The 19,909-nt window shown below is 31.1% G+C and overlaps 1 protein-coding gene across 2 annotated transcripts in view; it reads right to left on the reverse strand.

Moving 5' to 3' along the window:
* The window catches only part of DAT (Sodium-dependent dopamine transporter), a 61,653-nt gene that overhangs the window by 10,413 nt on the left and 31,331 nt on the right, over window positions 1-19,909 (reverse strand). For both annotated transcript variants that reach the window (XM_076397118.1, XM_076397117.1), the window contains exons 3-7: window positions 13,420-13,554; window positions 5,669-5,823; window positions 2,024-2,136; window positions 1,697-1,970; window positions 1,540-1,643 (exon numbers count right to left, since the gene is read on the reverse strand). In XM_076397118.1, coding sequence (XP_076253233.1) covers window positions 1,540-1,643; window positions 1,697-1,970; window positions 2,024-2,136; window positions 5,669-5,823; window positions 13,420-13,554 — 781 coding nt within the window. The remainder of the gene's footprint in view (window positions 1-1,539; window positions 1,644-1,696; window positions 1,971-2,023; window positions 2,137-5,668; window positions 5,824-13,419; window positions 13,555-19,909) is intronic.

A 19,909-nucleotide genomic window follows, 5' to 3' on the forward strand; every position in this document is an offset into this window, starting at 1 on the left:
AAAACCCCCTCACGCAAGTAATAATATAAATAAATGGATCTAGATATGAAAACTAAATGTCAACAAAAGTAAATCATTCATAATCAATCATAATACAATTATTTCAGAATAAAGACCTGAGAGGTATTGTTGATTCACAGATAGTACAAGAATAATTATTTACAAAGAGACGGATTCGGATTCTAACTGCCATGGAGAAAATTAAAAGATTCCCAACAAGCCATGAGGAAAGACTCCAATGTAAATAAGTGCTGCAACTCTTGGACAACCTTGGAACTTAGAAGCAAACTAGGTATAGTTCTGTCATAAACATAATAATGAAGTGCACTAAATGTTAAAGACAGTGAAAAGTGCTACTAATTTTTATTTTATTAGAGACGTTAGCAGGAAGTTAGGGGCAATGGGTCTTTCTTGATAACTGCCTAGTTTTAAGTCGTTATAGAGATAAATTGTAAGTTATATAATAATACATTCACAAATTTTTAAAAAGGTTTACATTGCTAACTCGCATTTTCACAAGTAGATGTCGCTGATCAAAATATATGCAAGTACCTAATATTAATAGAATAAATTATAAGGTGAAATCTATGACACTGTCGAAGGTTTATTATTATTGTTTTGGAGATAAATTTTTTGAAATTACTGCTCCAACTTATTACTAAAATTACTGAAATAATTATTCCATGTCGGATTTTACAGTTTTATTTATTCTATTATTATATTATTATAGGAATTCGAATCCGTGATTGATCAAATACGCCATTCATTGGACATTGCTTTTTGATTTTTGATTATATTAGATTTACCTAATCTAATCTAGATAAATAAGGTTCGAAAATAGATTTCCCATAATTTTCTTGATCCAGATTCCTGTGGATAAGCGTGAAATTTTATTATCGATATAGATTTATTTTATTATCGATATTTTGTTAGTTAATATTTTTCGATATTTTTTCAAAAAGAGAAAGATATTCCTTAAACTTTTTAATTAGTTTTAACTTAAATTATTATTATATTAAAAACTGGCACTTAAAGGTTTAGAGCATGTTGGTACTTAGTTTAAAGATTTGTTAAATATATTGTTACTTTAAAATTTTTAGAGAATATCGATATTTTTTCGGCTCAATGTATCAATATTTTTTATTTTCTCTTAAAAATATTGATATTTCTTTTGTAATTTTTCTTTCATACTTTCCTGGCTATTTCGTATCGAGAAAAATATCGATATTTTGACTCTAGTTTGACTACAAAAACTTAAAAATGTATTCTGAATTCTGATTATTAATGATCATCAGTCAGATTAACTCTAATATTTCATATATCGAGTATCGCACAAAACAGGACATCGATTCTTTTATTTCTTAATTGAGCCATTATTGGATCTCATATAGTGTTATCCGTTATAGTGTTATTACCGTTCGACATCGTCACATTTAAATTTAACTGTCTCGAATAAATTAAAAACAATTCCTTACTCTACTATAGGTTAACTAATGTGTTATACTACATGTCTTTAAAAAAAAGTGAAAAAATACTTACTTATAAACATTGTTATGATATTCATTGTAAGAAGCATATGCTAGCAACACTCCAAATCCTGGACCCAACGAGAAAAACACTTGCGTAGCAGCATCCACCCAAACCTAAATTAAATTAATGATCATCGTCATCCTTGAACAAATTTTGAATATCTTACCTGAGCTGACGAAATTACAGTGAAGTTCGGCTTAAGATAATATTTAATACCTTCACCTGACCCCGGAAGAGTGATGCCCCTGACCAAAAGGATCAAGAGGACGACGTAGGGGAACAGAGCAGTGAACCAAACCACTTTTCCAGACGTGGAGATACCTTTCCATAACGAGAAGTAGCAGATAACGTATACCGCTAAAAGACACAGTGCCATGTCCCATTTTATAGCTCCCAAATCGTGCAGACCTCTACTTCGATGAAGCTCCAATATCGCACGACTTAAGAACCAGGCAGTATTAGTTTAAGCTATGTAATGATTGAGGTTACTTACATGAAATATTCAGATGCTGCTGAAGCTAGTATGGGATCGGTGGTGTCATTAGACAATGATTTGGTACTATTTAATAGATGTTCGCTTATATTTCGATTGTGATTGTAGTCAAACTAAAAATATAACTAATTGTAAATTTATCTTATGAGGTAATACAGTGCAACGTCGATATAACGAAATTGAGGGGAATAAATGAAAACAGCCATAATAGAAATTACAATATTCGCTATAAACAGAGAAAATCAACCATGTAATTATGGTAACTCAGTCTTGAGATCATATCTTGAGAAGAGAAAAAGTCATAAATTGTGGTTTGCTTACTAACGTGTTAATTATCTTATTCAAAGCAGAAACTAATTACGTGATGAATTTTAATTACCGTCACTTAAACCACCGTTTTTTGAGAAATACACATTTTATTACATTTACAGCATTACAAGCATCTTTTCCTCGCCTCGCCTTCTTCCGCTTCTTCATTAGAAATTGGTAATACAGATGTGACAATTTTAGCATCTAAACTTATTGTCTGTCCTTCCGAAAATTATGAAATGATGAATGAAATACAAACGAAAAATCACAAACACTTATATGACTTGATACAATCAACCTTACACACTACGTTCTCAATCAAAGAATTATGTTAATATCATCCTTCAGAAATTTGTGACGAACAAATACCACAAATAAGACAAAAGAGTGAGAAAGACAACTGATTAAAGGACAAAACCCCTTTAGCAAAATCACAAGAATAGAAACAAGGCATTGATACTAATAATACTACTAGGAGGAAGAAAAGTAGGCCACAGGAAGCAATACCAACCCACAATAGATTTTAAGCACTAGAAAACGAACAACTACATACTAAATAACATCTTTTATCTAGTCAGTAATTTTTCCAAAAAATTAATGGGTTCAATCTCCGAGTAATGACTTCAAACCAAAACGGCTTGATGGAAGGATGTTAAGTATTAGAAACCTTGCTCCAAATAGAACTGACATACATAATCCTAATATCTGAAACGACGTTTACAATTAAATCTCATGTGACACAACATAAACCATCCATCAGCCATTATTATTAAGAACAATATCAAACATTATCCACTGGAGGAATTTCGCACAGAAAAAATACAGCCAATCAGCCAAATCAAACGAGCTGGTAGTGGCGCTGAGTGTAATAGAAGGACAACAGCACGTGAGGCTCAAGAGATGCGACATCTTCAGTCTCAGCAACAGATTGATGTAGAGGATAGTTTAGTTATTTTTTGAAACAGATTGCTGTGACGCAGAACAAAGATAGAGAGTTATCCACAGACAGCTAAATCATCTTCAAACTGTTCGAACACAGTATTTTGAAGGTTGAGTAATTTTTGAAATCTTTGTCGGGCCTTAGCAAATGTGGCGAGTGGCAAGTCATCATTGTCATCAACACATGGAACTTTAAATCCACTCTTCTTGAAGCAGTTTGTGATTGCTTTTTCACTGACCTGATTCCAAGCTTCGGCTATCATACACATAGTCTTGTAGTACGTTAGTTGTAGTTAGCGTTTGATGTCAACCAGCAAGATGCTGTTTAACAAATTTCTTTCTATAGTGCCTTTTAAAACTTTGAGTGATGCCTTTATCTAGTGTTCGTGGTGACGTGTACTCTGTTGGAAAATTAATTATATTTTTAAAACATTGTAGTTTTCTGTATTTTCCAATGATGAGTAGTTTAAGCTTGTATGTTCCGGTGCAGTTTATCCACAGCAACATTGTTACACGAAGTTGGCTGTTTTTCTCACCATGGCTCTTATCGCCTTTGAATGATAAGTTTTTTTTCTGGTAAACATCTGTAGGAAGCTCCTGTTTCATAGACGTTAAATATATCTTCGGAGCCATATCCCTCGGTCTGCTTTGCAAGTTTGTCTTTCCATTGATAACATTTACTTCCGCATATAGTTTTTAAAAATAATCTTGTTTTTTTTAATTATGAAGCTAGTCATTGTTAGCAGGGAACTTTGCATGGCCCAATTCATTTGCGAACTGTTGAACTTTTTCCTGAAGAATAAGGTTACCGATTGGCACATTTTTGTCCCGGTACTATTGTAACTATTTCAAAACACATTCCTCTACGTCCGTGTATTTACTTTAGATTTGTGGCCAATGTATTTGTGGGTATTCTAAATTGTTTAGTGATTTCTATTATGTTCTTCGTAAGATTTTCATTTTCATACTTTTCGTTTTTCTGCGACACTTAAGCTTCCTCAGGCATTGCACTTTTGCAACAATTGCAAACGGCATTGTTTACATTAAATAGCATCAAACAAGAGCGACTTTCTTACTAAGAATTTAACATTAATTTTATTTATATTCTGCAGTCATAAAATTTCGTTATAAAGAGGTTTTTGACAAATGTTTTTGTAATGTACAGGTATATTTTAACTCTTACGGGCAGTCCTAGGAGATTTCAAAAAAATCGTTAATTCTAGGAATTCGTTGTATTGAGACGCATTATAATTTAGATTACACTGTATATATGCTGTATATATTAAAGAAATTCCTTAAAATGTTGAGCTATTATTGAAGAGATTCATTATTTTAAAAGAAAACTATTCAGCTTTGGATCAGTTAAAGATAAGCTAAGGAGAATAAATTAGAGTTGTCTAGTTTCATATACAGATACACGATTGTCTCAAAGATACCGATCTAAAAAATTAAAAGGTGATAAAAAATATGATCATCAGGTGCAATTTTCGATGTATCAAAATGTCAAAAAGTAAACGATGAAACAACCATATAAACACTATTCATTCAACTCAATTCAACTTGATTTCTAATAGACATAATATAGAAATATAGAAATGCATAGTATAGAAATGCTAAGCGATCATAAAAATATATACCAACTTTAAATAGTAAATGCATTTCTCAAACACAAATTAAAAAAAAAGGATTTTAGCTTATGTAAAATTCATATTCTAGAAAAGTTGTAAACAGAAGTAAAACAATGACTGGTTGGATGCTTTGGGAAGTGTTTAAGCAAAGAGAAACACATGACTTAAAAAACCAAGACTCGATCCTCAAAATAGTCACTCTAGGATTCGTTCTCGGATGTTCAATGAGTCCCAATAAAATATAAAAAAATTTAGATAGCATCACAAATGATTTGTTTTAGTAGGTATCATAGCTCAATGTCGTATGTAGTATTCGTTCAAATTATCACGACATCCACCGTAATCATCTGATTTAGGTCCATTAACTTTTCGAATTAAACTCAATGACCGGGAGCACACCCTCATTTTGAAGATTGCTTAAAGACTTATAGATTTGAATAAAAAGGTGTAATTAAAAGCAGTGTAGCCAGAACAACATTGTTTTGAATAATCTTATAAAAAATTAAACTTAAATAGTTTATTTTTTCTATCTTTTTTGAGGATTTCTTAAGATTATATTAGATTAAAGAATGATATAGAGTTTTTTCCATTTATTTCAAGTGATTATTAGATATGAACTACCATAAAGTAAGTTAGGTTAGAATAAAATTCTTCAAAGATTGAATTATTTATCAGATTGTAATATTAAGAGAGTATTATATAAAAACAAAATTTAAATAAAATAAAATATTTCATCTCGATAAACCTATAAAATATGGTAAAAACGTACAGGTCTACAGTTTGGAGTATTCCATTCGTTATCACACGATGTCCAGGGCAGCATATTGGTAAAGGAGGCAAAGAAAAATCGGAGTGCCCAGGCTATTATAACGTTGTAGTAGAAATCAACGTAGAAAGCTATCAAAACAACGGAATATCCTATTCCTGAAAATAAACAAAATAGCATCGATTAAGTGTTAAAATATGAGTATGTACAAGAATGTTTATTGAAGCGTTTTATACTATTAGTTACTGTGTTGTGGTTTGATATTTTAATAGACACATGATGTGATTTTCATAAATTAAATATGCATATATTTATTGACTACAAAGAGAATTCTATAACTATACTTGAAATATGTAAAATATATGTACAGCGATGATGGACATAATGTTTTATTGTAACGGAAATATTCAGCTTCAGTAAAGATATGATTTTATATCATTTATTAAATATTTATTTATACCATACATAAATTATGTAATAATTAATACACTTTATGACTAATGACTAACTTATAACCGAATTAGTCCGTTTTCCAAAGACGGCTGTTGTTATAAATTATTATATTATATATGGGTTTAAAAGTTAGGGTTATGAGAACATTTTTATATTTAAATATTTTCAACTAGTATCATACTATTTACTTTTAGATGCCCATTTTTAGACAGACGGAAGATATATCTCATGAATTTAATTATTTATAAAGGTTATCTATATTTGTACAGCGATATATTATTATTTTACTGAATATTATTCTGAACTAATCTCCCACATAATATATCATTTTCCCTGAAAACTGACAATTCTTTTGATTGATACCCATAATAGAAATAAAGACTATGTAGGGGTTTTTTGTTGAGATTTAATTATGTGAATGGATATCAAAAATCAAGAAAATTTCTGTTCATATTATTGCTATTAACTAGTGAACTTTTAAAATTCAGTAATTATTTAATAATAAACAATAATATAAACATTTCAATCCTTTTCTTTGGAGGTGTTAAATAAATGTTGTTTAATCCAAGTTTTCATATTTAAAACGGCACTTTTTTATAATGAAGTAAGCAGAGTTTTTTAATTTAATGTCCTGTAGCAATGGCAATAAAGTTGATGGTTAGCAATTAAGTTACTAAAGAAAGGCTTGAGAGTAAATTATATTATTATAAGAGGAGTTTTGGAAAGTGTAAATTTTATTATGAATTTGGGTCGGATATGTTTATATATTTTATATAATACTATTCGGTTGCGCTTCACTGTGATTCAGTCTGTTGTTAATTGTCAGAGGAGTAAAAAAAAACTCTAGCGGACAATAGTTATGAGAGTTTCTTGTTATATATAGTTTGATTATTAATCTGTTTGAATCCTCTAAAATTCCTTTTAAATATTTACCTTTTATGATTGTTGATATTAGGACATTTTTAATATATCTATTTTTGTCCGTTTTCGTAAACGCCGAGTGAACTTATTTTATTATTTTTTAATCTAAGTTAAATTACATTGCCAATTATATCTTCTTCGAATTTTTGACGATATAAATATACGGAAATTAAATTATTTTATATAAAGTTGTACAATAAAGAGGCGAATAAGAGGCTTGGTTGGCGCAGTAGTCAAGGCAACAGGTCAGTCCTCTAGGGTTCGAAAACTTCTGGGACATAGCCACAAATTTGTGTATAATTGTGATTATCCAAAAGGGCAAGAGTACAAATTCCGACAAGAAAACAATCAGAGTTATGCCGGTAACCAGGCTGGATAATACCGGATGTCTTCTGATATGATCCGCAGGTTGGTCAGTCACCAGTTCAGTTCATACAAACACTAGAGGGTAAAAAGAGGCACAGAGGTACTGTTTTTCTAAGCTAGCTATATTACTACGTAATAAGTTATGGTAAGTGTATAACTTATATATTTTTAATATTCTTTTTATTGCTTTTTTAATTTCTTTCAAGACTCTATCTGTCTTTTGTTAATATGATATTCAAATATGAACGAAAAAGACTGTTCATTATTATAAATAAGATTAAAAGGGGGATCATGATTTGCGATAAAATCAAGGATACCACCTTGGAAGATTTACAGAAAGTAACTAGATAAAGAATGGTCTGGATCTTTGATATAAAAATAACCAGTGGCAAACAAATGAAATGGTTGATTAATCCAGTTAAGTGGTCTGAATACCATACTGAGTCGCAGTGGTATGATGTATAATTAGTGATGTAGAAAAATTTGCTTGTAACTGTGAAAAGGAAATATATACTCACGGCTATGGTACAAATATTTGTTATCCATTTATTTTGTTATATTATGTTTCTCATTAATCTAATTTTGCTTCTATGCAAGTAAAACTAACAACGAAGTAGCTGATTATATTCAACACATTATTGGTTCTCTAAAGATTCAGAGAGAGATCCGGAACAATAACCAGAAAAAATAAAAATAAGAATATACGATACACAAAACAAGTTGATGAAAAAATAGGAATGAAAATTGCTAACGCAAAACAGAAGCAATAAAAATGAATTATAAAATAGAGACGATTATAATAACAATAAAACAAAAGAAAGTACAGTGGTTGAGGTATGTGACGGGAAGTGAGCAGAAAGATATTGTAAGTATAAAAACAGCGTGAAAGCAAGAAAGCTACAATATAAATCACGGCAATAATGTGACAATTGCTTTAAAGATTAGAACATTATCCAGTTGCCATTGAATATAATGAAAGAAGATAAAAGTCTAGAATCCAACAGGTCCATAAAGGGGAGCCCAGAAAAGTCAATTACGTCCTCTGGATAATCGCCGGATACTCGTACAGGAAGTCTGGCATTGTGGTGGCATCTTTAGAGCCAGTCGTGACTGGAGGGAATATTATTTCGTTCCGGAGTCGAGAAACGACTGGCGCAAAGTTTTAAGCCTAATTATTCGGTCGTCGGATTTAACAAGGCGGTATTTTTATATCGTTTGTGTTGATTTAAAACTATTTTCAAATGTAGATTATTTACCGTTTCTGTTGTACGTAAATCAGCTACGAACCCGTAATTTGTAAAATAAAAATCTGGCAACGTTGTACCGTCAAATACCGACAGGCAATATTGAATCGAAAGCAAATCTCAACATTTTACATTTTTTTTGGAACGATATTAAAACGGAGTGGGTGAGCTAAAATATTATTAAAACTAGTTATGTAATTTTAAGTAGTGTTTTGTGTCCCAAAATGTTGTGTTATTTTCGATTATTTTGGGTATTATTGGAACTACTAAAAAGTTTGAGCAAAACAGCTTTTGATTTAATCTGATATGTGGAGAATAGAGAATAACTAAAGGAATTATTCTTGCTTAAGTACTGATAGTAATTGATATGGTTCTGGACATATCCCATACCATTATATTAGGAGATTCTAAAGATTATTAAGATTTTTCTGCAAATTTTAGTGGTATTTCAGGTTTCTTTAGGGAATGCATTTCTTAAGAAATCATTAACCAAATAATGCAGGTAATAAATACGTTAATTTGTGAATTAAGAGTTCAAAAGTGAATGTTGCAAAGAATTCTAACAATTGTAAAATAGATTCATAGAATTTCAATTCGTCATTTGTTGGTAAGTTGTTAGTTCTCATGTGGGACAGACGACAAACTGGATAAACGAAGGCAACAGAAGGCAAACTGAAGATGAACTATCTGCAAGAATAAGATCGAAGAGTGTATATATGACCATTATTATCAGATCAGATAGCGTTAAATGTTTTAGTCCACACATTTCCCTGTCATAACGCACATTTTACTGATTATTAAGAATATTGAGGTAAATTTAAAAAGCAGTACTATTATACTGCTTCCTGTTTTGGATTCTAAAGGAATATTGCATTTCCTTAAATATATAGTTCGGGCCATTAATACATAAATTACATACATATTACCAAATAGGTTTAAGTATTAATTTGCGTTATCAGCAATACTTTTGATATAGTTTAAGGTGGTCACTAATACAGGAGAAGATAATGGTATTTATGAAATACGAGTAATAAGTGTGTGTGGTAGAGAGAAAATATTACAATCAAGATTAAAATACGTATTTTTCTAACGTTTGCCTTGCCTTGCCTTGCCTTGCTTTCTTATGTATCCCCGAGACTTTGTTGTTTTGGTCATTGTTACAATCTGACATCTCGAAGCTTGATATTTTTGAAATATTATGTTTAAATGATATCGTTCGTTTGAAAAAGCTCAAGATCTGTGGCGTCGACTGTAGGGTATTATGGAGATGTGGAGACTCTCCCCAAGAAATGGCTATGGATTGATGATGAACCAGTCTTATTCTAGTTTACATAAAAAACACATCTTACATCTACTACAGATTTTTTAATTTTAAAGTCATACAGCTGCTTTACTTGGGGAAAATGTCAATTAACAACTTATTTGTTATATTATGAAGATCTACTAAGCAATTTTAAGGGTAATAAGGCAATATACTTTGCTAGAAAAAAATTAATTTGTTACAAAAATATATGTATGTTTTTAGAGAAACTAGAATTTTAATTTTATAAAATACATTTATTTCATTTTCTTTAAAAAATTAAACGATAAAAATGTTCCTAGTCAGGCCAGTAACCAGGCTGGGTAAGACCGGATAGCTTCTGGGATGATTTCTAAGTTGGTCACTCGTCAATCGGTAGGCTTAATGCCTAGATCGTGATTCGGAATCCACGTTAAACAGTAGGTCTAGTCCAGATAAACCCTCGTCGGTAAAAAGGAGACTTTAAAAAAATATACTAAAAAAGAAAGATTAAACTTTTTAAGTTACTTTCATATCAATTTTAACGATATTTTTATTTTGTTGACATATGTTTTTTGTATATTTAGCAAATATTAAAAATATGATAATTAAAGTAGGTCTTTTGCAAGGGTCTTGAAAATTCTTTTTACTTTGGAATATTATTTTCGAACACACTAACACTGAATAAGATTTAATTAACGAAATTTTTACATATAATATGTTTCATTAATAGTAATTTCAGTGAAGACTTCGATTTATTCTTGATTAATTAATTAATCCACAATTGACAATATATCACATTCTGGTACTATTGATGGTTTCGGTTATCAATAATTGTAATCTCCCACCTTGACCGAAGTAAAATTTAATTTTTGACCTAAAAGATTAGTTATTTTTAATCAAGTATAATATAGAATCTTGTAAACTACTGATAATAAAATACCCTTATAGTAGGTTGATGGCAAAATAATTTCGTTTTTCAAAGCTTATGTAAAGTACATCAAGTCAATAATTTTCAATATTCGATCAATGACCTTTTGCCATTTTTACAGCAAAACTATAATTCTGTTGAAGTAGATTTGTTGCGATTTTTGGGCAAAAAAATGGACCAAGTGATTCTGTATAAAGCATTTTTAAAGAAAATTTTACACTATTAATTTTTTTTGCATGTACAAATAGTAGTCGGACGAGGTAAAGTCCTCACTATATGATGAATATATCAAAATCTCTTTCAGTGAACCTCTTTCAATTTTTGACGAGTCATGGCAAAAGGATGGTCCAGCATTGTCATGGTGGCAAACACGCCTAATGATCGATTCTGACCGTTTTTCAAATATGCAATCGTTTTTGTTGTTGACAGCAGGAAGTCGAATTAATAGTTTATCTATATTTTAGCAAATTACGATGAACTATTCCTTTCTAATTCTACCAAACACTTGACATTACCTTCCTTGGCGTTATGTACCGTGTATAAATATCGAGCTTCATTTAGCATCTAGTCTTATATGGATTGTTCAATTCATAGGTGTTCGGAGGCCGATATTTAATTATATAGCAATATCGTGAAATAAAATATGTCCATCTACCTCGATATTTTCAAGAATTTCATCAACTCTTGTAACGATTGATCGATTAGTGCGTTGTTTATCTTTAACACTGGAATTCTTACACTAGCGTTAAGTTAAACACTCATCATCATAAGCACTACAAAATATTTGATGAGATATTTGAGAGTCAAAAAGCAAATATCCGAAGAATTACCTTCTGTATGATAAAATTATCGCATTATTGAATATGCGTTAGTAACGGTATTCGACTTTAAAACCATCTATTTGGAAAAAAACAAATTTACTTTTTTTGCCAACATTTACTAAATGTTTTATTCATCTTTTATTTCATGAAGGATAATTTTTTCATTTTTAAAATAAATGTCCTTATAATATTGATCAAAATTCATGGTTATAGCAAGAATGATGGCTATTGACGGTACGTGATAGTGAACACTGATCATTTAAAGAAGTTGTAAAGCCCCATTAACGAATTTTAACCAAATTTAGAGTTCTGTATTCGCAGGAAACAAAATTATTCACCATTCAAGAACATCGAATTTCTATTGTCGTCCAACCAGGCAGAAAAGGGTCAGTCGAATCTGAACACCCATTATAAAACGCCCACTTCAGACGGCGGATTACAAGCCCGTAAAATATGCTTTTAAGCTTTTCATCGGTCTTTCCTTTTAATGGAGAATAAAATTTCGCGACTTTCCTGTCTGAGATTGCAGCCGATTTTCGCTTTCATCATAAAAGCATGTAAAATTATTGTTCGTCCCATTTTTCCCCTTACATAACTCTGAGAAATATAATGCTATATTGACCGATGTAGTTCGGACCTAAAATGATAAATAAATGGATCTAAAAAAATGTTCTGTCATATGTATTTGATGTTTTTATTTCTAAGTAAAATTATTTTTAACAATCTTCATATATAAAAGTTGAACTGGGAAACCAGTATATCATTGACTTAAAATTTTTTTCTGAACGTTTTAATTTGACCTATTATTTACCATATTTAAGTGGCCATGGTTATCGATATCATATTTATACATTAATTAATCAATGTCTTTTTTAATTACATATCTATTCCTAATAATATTTAATATAAGAATGAACCATATCGAAGAATGTTCACCTTTATCTAGTAAATAATTAAAAAAAAATGAAAATGAAAAATATAATCGCCATATAATGAGCATGAGCATTATATAATAAAATAAATAATAAAGAGTAATAAGTAGTAATAATTAAGAGCTATAGTAACAATTTTAAAAGTACATAAAGTGCTCAGTTTGATGGTAATTTGACGTTGAGAATCAATTTATCTTGACTCCAATATCGCATTTAAAGTATTAAAGAAAGGAATATATGCCGGATGTAGATATTCACTAACAGATAGCGGATTGGTAACAAAAATTATCATAAAATGGGATAAAACGTGATTCATTGCCTTTTGAGATTGGCATATTGTCGAAGTAGTTTTGTTATTTTTTGTATATTGCATGTATACCAACGTATCTTATGTTTTTGAACAGATTGTTTACTATTTTTGTTACAGGGATTGAGGTACATCTAAAATATTAATTTTGAATGCAATAATTATATCACATTCATAATAATATTGTTATTAAATATTAGTAAAATAGTAGTCAAAAGCCATTAGATCTTCGTAATTTCATCAACAATACAATTCCAATTTTCTTTACAATTTCAAGTGTAGTTAATTAATAATCGTTTTATTGGTTAATTATATTGCAACATATAAGTTTTTAAAATCATTTAATGTATCTTATGATTTATTTGATAATAATTTAGCATTAATAAAAAATATATAGTCACTAATATAAGTTATTCGGAATTTTATATCCGTTAATTACACTTGAATGAATTAAATAATATTTTAATGGAAATATTAAGTCATTGTAGTTTCGAACCTACCTTTAAATAGTGGACACAAGCGACCCCAGCATGTTATAGCTCCTTTCCTATTGTATTGCCCTAAAGCTAGTTCCATATAAAACAACGGTATGCCTCCAATAACTAACATAATACAATATGGAACCAAAAAAGCACCTGCAACAGAAAACATAAATATCTAAATATGCATGTCCCAAAATGTTCTTGAGTTTATCGACGTAAAATGGTTTCATTTTAAAAAAAGTTAAGCTGTTTAAAGTGATATAAAGTAGAAGATATAGATTCGAAGGATATGATGATATGTTTATATTCTGACTCTGGAGATAGAGATATGGTATATATTATAATTAATTTAAACCCTCAGTGGCATTTTCTATCGGCGTTTAATATATTTCTACTAGCTTCCGTGAAATAAAACATTTTTAAGTAAAATAAAAGTTTTTCTCACATTTTATAATTCATATCAGATGACCATCAGTATACTCAAAAATAACATGATTATGATTTTATCTTATCTAATATATTATTATGAACAGGGCTGTCCAAACTAGATAGGATCTGGGGCCAATAAAAATTACTAAATTCATTGGGAAACCGCAAAATATTCATAGAACAAAATGCAGGTATCATATCATTATTTTATTATTTTGTTATGTTTTCATTAATTTATCCTTTACAATTCTGGCAACATCAACATCAGTCAATTTTGGGAGTAGCTAGACGCAGTGCTGCAAAAGATGTGTCTGTCAATGAAGGCTTGTATTTCGAGTTTATGAACTTCATTGTTGAACATGCACTTTCACAAAATAGGTACTGCCATGTCATTGAAGCCATTTTTAGGTCAACATTCGTCAGTTTCGGGAAACTTTCAACAGGGAGCTTAAAAAAATTAATTTCTGTTTCTGTTCTGCCCTAATAAAAGGGGTCTGATTACAGATCTAGTTGATCTCATTCATTGAATCATTCTTCACACTTCAATTGCGATCGTTAATAAATGAGTGAGGAGTTATCACTCTGAATTTTTTTAGTGAATCGCTGTTCAAATTACACTATTATTTCGTCCATGTGTTTCTGGTGGTCCAAAAAATTACATAATTCAAAAGTTTCCATCTTTAAATAATGTTCTTCACAATTTGGACTAAAAGAACAATCATTTTGTTTTAGAGACGTTTTGAACAATTTCAGTTAGATTCTAGATAGATTCGCATGACCGCACAAGTTGACTATATTATATTTATTACCTTGCAACTTTAAATTGAATTCATTCAAGTATTGCGTATTATCAGTTAAGAATGCAAGATCAGCTAGGAACTGAAGCCTTGAATGCTATTTATTTTTTTAGAAACAAAGGTATCTCTTTTCTTAAAGCGAAAAAACGCTGCAAGCACTGTTCAGCACTTAGCCATCTAATTTCTGGATGTAATAATAAATCTTATTAGGTTTGATCAATTTCATTTGAAAAATCTCTAAGTGTTTCAAGTGTCAATGCCCTGTTTCCCTATAATGCCCTATAATCAAATTAGTTATCATAGCAAAAACTTTCATAGCTTTCATTTAATGCAAACATTTTCCTGATAAACCTTCTTGGTGAATAATATAGTGGAACAATGGGCAATCAATGTTATTTTGTTTTAAAATTCCCGCCAATCCTGTCACTATTTTTTTCATAGCTTTTGTCCCATTAGTCCCAATACAGGAACATTTAATAGGTCAATTGAAAAGTCCTCGGCCTGACACATAGATGGCACTACTAGAATTAAAGCCATATGTTTTTTAGTTAGCCCTAACCATCAAAAGATGTGTGTATAAATTTGACAGCTGTCGGATTATTAGTTTGTGAATTATAGTATTTTGAGTGAAGCAACTTTTGTTATTCTAAAAAAATGGATAAAAAGAAATTTCGCGTGTTAAACATATTGCTTTTTGAAGACAAAAAATGCAGTTGAAGCAAAAACTTGGCTTGATGCCGAATTTCCGGACACTGCCCTAGGAAAGTCAACCATCAAGGATTGGTATGCTAAGTTTAGACGTGGTGCAATGAGCACCGAAGACAGTGAACGCAGTGGACGCCCAAAAGAGGTTATTATCGATGCTAAACATTCAAAAAATCCAAAAAATAATTTTGAATGACCGTAAATTGAAATTGAATAAAATGGCAGACACTCTAAAGATATCTACTGAATATGTACAGCATTTCATTCACGAATATTTGGGTATGATAGTAAGCTCTGTGCAAAGTGGGTGCCGCGCGAGCTCACTTTTGACCAAAAATAACGACGAGTTGATGATTCGGAGCAGTGTTTGAAGATGATCAAGCGTAACAAACCCGAGTTTTTGCATCGATATATGACAATGGATGAAATATGGCTCCATCATTTCGAAGTCCAATCGACAATCATTCGAGTGGACTGCACAGAATGAACCCGCTGGAAAAATCCATAAATTGGGCTTCGAATTGCTTCCTCATCCACCGTATTCTCCAGAGCTGGCCCCGAGAGACTATTTCCTATTCTCAGATCTCAAAAGAATACTCGCTGGGAAGAAATTTTCGTCGAACAAAGAGATGATCGCTGAAACTGAGGCCTATTTTAAAGCAAATGACAAGTCGTACTACAAAAATGGTATCGATAAGTTGGAGGGTCGCTATAATCAGTGTATTACCCTTGAAGGAAATTATGTTGAATAAAAAAAAAACTAATTTTGCCATAAAATGTGTTTTACTATGGTAGGCCGGAATTTGGAAAATGGAATAGCTGGACATTTGTTAATTATATTTTTCGTTTCATTTCGTTTTATTCGATAATTTTTTTAAATAAAATATGTTATTTCCAAAATTTTACCATTTTTATATACTTTCTGAACCTATTTACCTGCTTAGTATAGTCGACATTAAATCTAATAATCACGATAGAAAAAAATTAGTGAATAAAGCTGTATATACGCATGTGCCAAATTGGGATTATTCTCTGTTTTAAAATTAAATAGAGCCAATATGCGCATGGGACAAATCCGAGGATGTTGGGGAGTAATGTATCCTCCAAAAGCCCAGCTACTATACCCAATGAAGCAAGCGCAACTGCAATTCACTTTTTAGATCGAATCGTTTCGAACATCAGGAGTATCTAAGAAAAATATTCCATCACATACACCATTCACTACCTTCATGAGCATATCGAAGCAATTTTTGTGGCTAAAAGAGGAAGGTTTCTTAGAAATATTTCTCTCCATTGTCCCTTAATCTTATTGGGTTTTGCGTCTCATCTCTTAAATAAATGCGTTATAGATTAGGCATTCTCATTCCTATTTGTATTACTCCTTGATTAGTAAACTTCATGGTGGACCTCTTCGTTCAAAATATAGAAGGTCATTAACATTATTTATTTATGCGTCAAAAAACAAAACTTTAATATTCATAGCTCAATAGCTACAAATAAATATGAGTAGCAGTGGTTGTTAGCATCGACCGGTTCTTATTGAAAGGCCCTATATTAGTAACTATATAAGATTTTTTAATATACAAATTTAATTCAATAATATCAAGGAAATATGTTCTTAATTACAACAAAATGATTCTTAAGAGATCGATTTAAGAAATCTCAGCTAGTATTGGGTAATAAGGCGATTATGTCATACTATCCGACTACACCGAATATTAACTATTCCATAGGGACCGGGACTCTTCCAGGACTCCGCCGGAAGAAATTAAATTACAAAAGCCTTTTTATGGAACGAGAGCGATATCGAACGATATAGCATTTAGTTAATGCCTTCTCATTTATTGTTCGAATATTCTCTTTTGGAAAGAAATCTTCCGATGTTTTTTTAATTGATTTAATTCGGCTTCCGTCATTTCATTTTCGTATTAAGGGAACAGTAAATATAATGTAGATTTTTATCGATTTATAGGGTCCAGAGACTTTGCAAAAAAAATGTGACAAAAAATTATTCCGAGTATAAGGGGATATTCTAAACCAGAAATTTGAAAAACAAAAGTGGTGAAAAATATTTGATGTGAGTAAAAAAAATCATAAAAATTCAGCAAAACTAGGGATATCATGACAACCCTATCAAAAAAATCGTTTTGAGAAAAAGCATTTAAAGTCTTGTTTTTAGATACCGCGATTTAGATACCAACTTTGAAAATTACAGGTGGGGCAAAACTCCCGCTACTATTTTGATTGCGCGCCATCTTGGTTATGTGATGTTTAGCTCAGTTTCGCTTTAACCATTGTATTGTGTAGGCGTCCAAATTTTATTATGGATAAATATACGCCACAAAAACGAGCAGAAAGAGTAACAATATTTATTGAAAATAATCTTTCCATTATTGCCACTCAGCGGAAATTGCGTCAAAAATATCTTAATCGTCCAGTGCCTCACAAAAACACAGTGTATCGTTTACATGCGAATTTTCGATAGTACGGTACGACAGCAGACAGGCCTCGTTCTAGAAGACAACGGACGTCTCGAAACGCTGAAAATGCGGCTCTGGTGCGCGATAGTGTTGTAGAGTCTCCAGAAACATCAATTCACAGACGTGGTTCCCAATTACACATTTCTGCGCGCAGTTTAAGGCGAAATTTGAAAATTGATTTGAAAATGTTCCCGTACAAAATTCAATTAGTTCAAAAATTGCTACCGACAGATCCTGATCAACAAGTTGAGTACGATAATGCAATCCTAAGGCTGTCTGGTGAAATTGAAGATTTTTCGTCTAAATTGACAATGAGCGATGAAGTCAATTTTCCTCTCAGTGGTCACATCAATAAACAAAAGAGTCGGGTTTGGGGAACAAAGAATCCTCAATTAATTTATAAAACATCATTGCATCCACTAAAAACAATTGCATGGTATGGTATTCATGATGGAAACAGTTATTGTTACTGCTGAACGGTACCAAGACATGATTCAAAATTTTCTTGTGCGTGAAATTGAAGAGCGAGGACTAGAGGGCATGTGTTTTCAGCAAGATGGGACCACAGCACACAGCTCTTTCAACAATTCAATTATTGAGTAACATTTTTCCACGAAGACTAATTTCGCGAAATGGCGATTTAGCATGGCTAGCCAGATCTCCGGATTTAACAGCACCAAACTTTTTCTTAACGGGTTTCTTACAATCAAAAGTTTATGTGAATAAGCTCCAAACGATATAACATCTTAAAGACAATATTCGTTACGAAATTGAAGAAATTCAGCCTCATATGTTGCAGGATGTCATGAAATATGCCTTAAAAATAGCCGAACGTTGTATAGCGAATCGTGGTCGCCATTTAGCCGATATAATTTTTTAATCACAAGGAAAAAAAAATTAAACACCAAATAAATTTTTTATGAAAATCAAACTTACTTATTATACTTCTTACTTATATTTATATTATATATTACTTATTACAGACAATCAAAATGGTAATTGGTGATTTTGTAATTTTTGAAGTGGATGATCAAGACAAGAATGTATCGATAAACTTGGATGACACTTTATCACTATCAAACAAAATGAAACCACTGAAGGCCAGTGGCATTGACACACCAATAAAAGTAGGAAAGGAATCACAAAACATTCATGCACTGCAAGCACTTAGTAATTGGTATGACCTACAGAGGCAGCACCAAAAATAAAATAATTTGAATAAAAGTTTATTCAGCGACAATAAAATGTAGAGCATTTTTGCCTCTGGTATAGATGTGGATGAATCTCTTCTATACCCTGGTTAAATTCTTTTTGACATTTTGTTATATGAGTTGAGATTTGTATTTTTTTCCGTAGTCACATGTCCGCTGCGCTGTTTTGAAATCACCATTTGTGAATCATGTGCCCACAACGCCCACAACTAAGTAAATTACACATTAAAACGCACACTAAGTAAATTAACCAACATGGTACTCAATATCAAGAACATCAGGCTTTTGTTTGAAATTGAAGATTTGACCATTCTCAGTTTCGTAAGTTTTATCAATTTTCGTCCCGGATCTTAGTAGTTCTCATATTCAGATAAATTTTAACGCTAGAGCAGCAATACGTAGCGTTTTATATTCTGCACTCCAGCCAATTCCAGTAATTTTATGATTTAAGTTAACTGGAGTTTAAGATACGGTTTTTTAAAATTTTCCTTGGATGTAAATATGCAATCCAGCAATATTTCCAAATATTTCGGTGTAAAGTTATGTTTCATTTGTATTGTTTTGAGTATCACTTTCGATATTTCATTTGTCTTCGTACTATTTAAATGGGAAGCACATTATTTTGTCTTTGTATGGCTTGTTTCTAAATGCTCTTTATAGCAATATTCATGCATATTATTTAATTCGTTATCCGCATACTGAAACTTAAGCATTTTTCTTTGAAGCTGATAATGTACATATAAATGCAAGATTATTATATAAGATGCTATGCTATTCAGGATTTAGTTCAACTAACATATATAAAATATTGCATGCATCTGTATGTTATTCAAAAATCTATAATGTACAAATACGTAGAATTACTTGTTTGTCTAAATGTGTTTAA

Source organism: Rhynchophorus ferrugineus, unplaced genomic scaffold, assembly GCF_030347505.1.
Source record: "Rhynchophorus ferrugineus isolate W39M unplaced genomic scaffold, kcgeb_rfMv2 rfM2, whole genome shotgun sequence".
NCBI classification, from domain to species: domain Eukaryota; kingdom Metazoa; phylum Arthropoda; class Insecta; order Coleoptera; family Curculionidae; genus Rhynchophorus; species Rhynchophorus ferrugineus.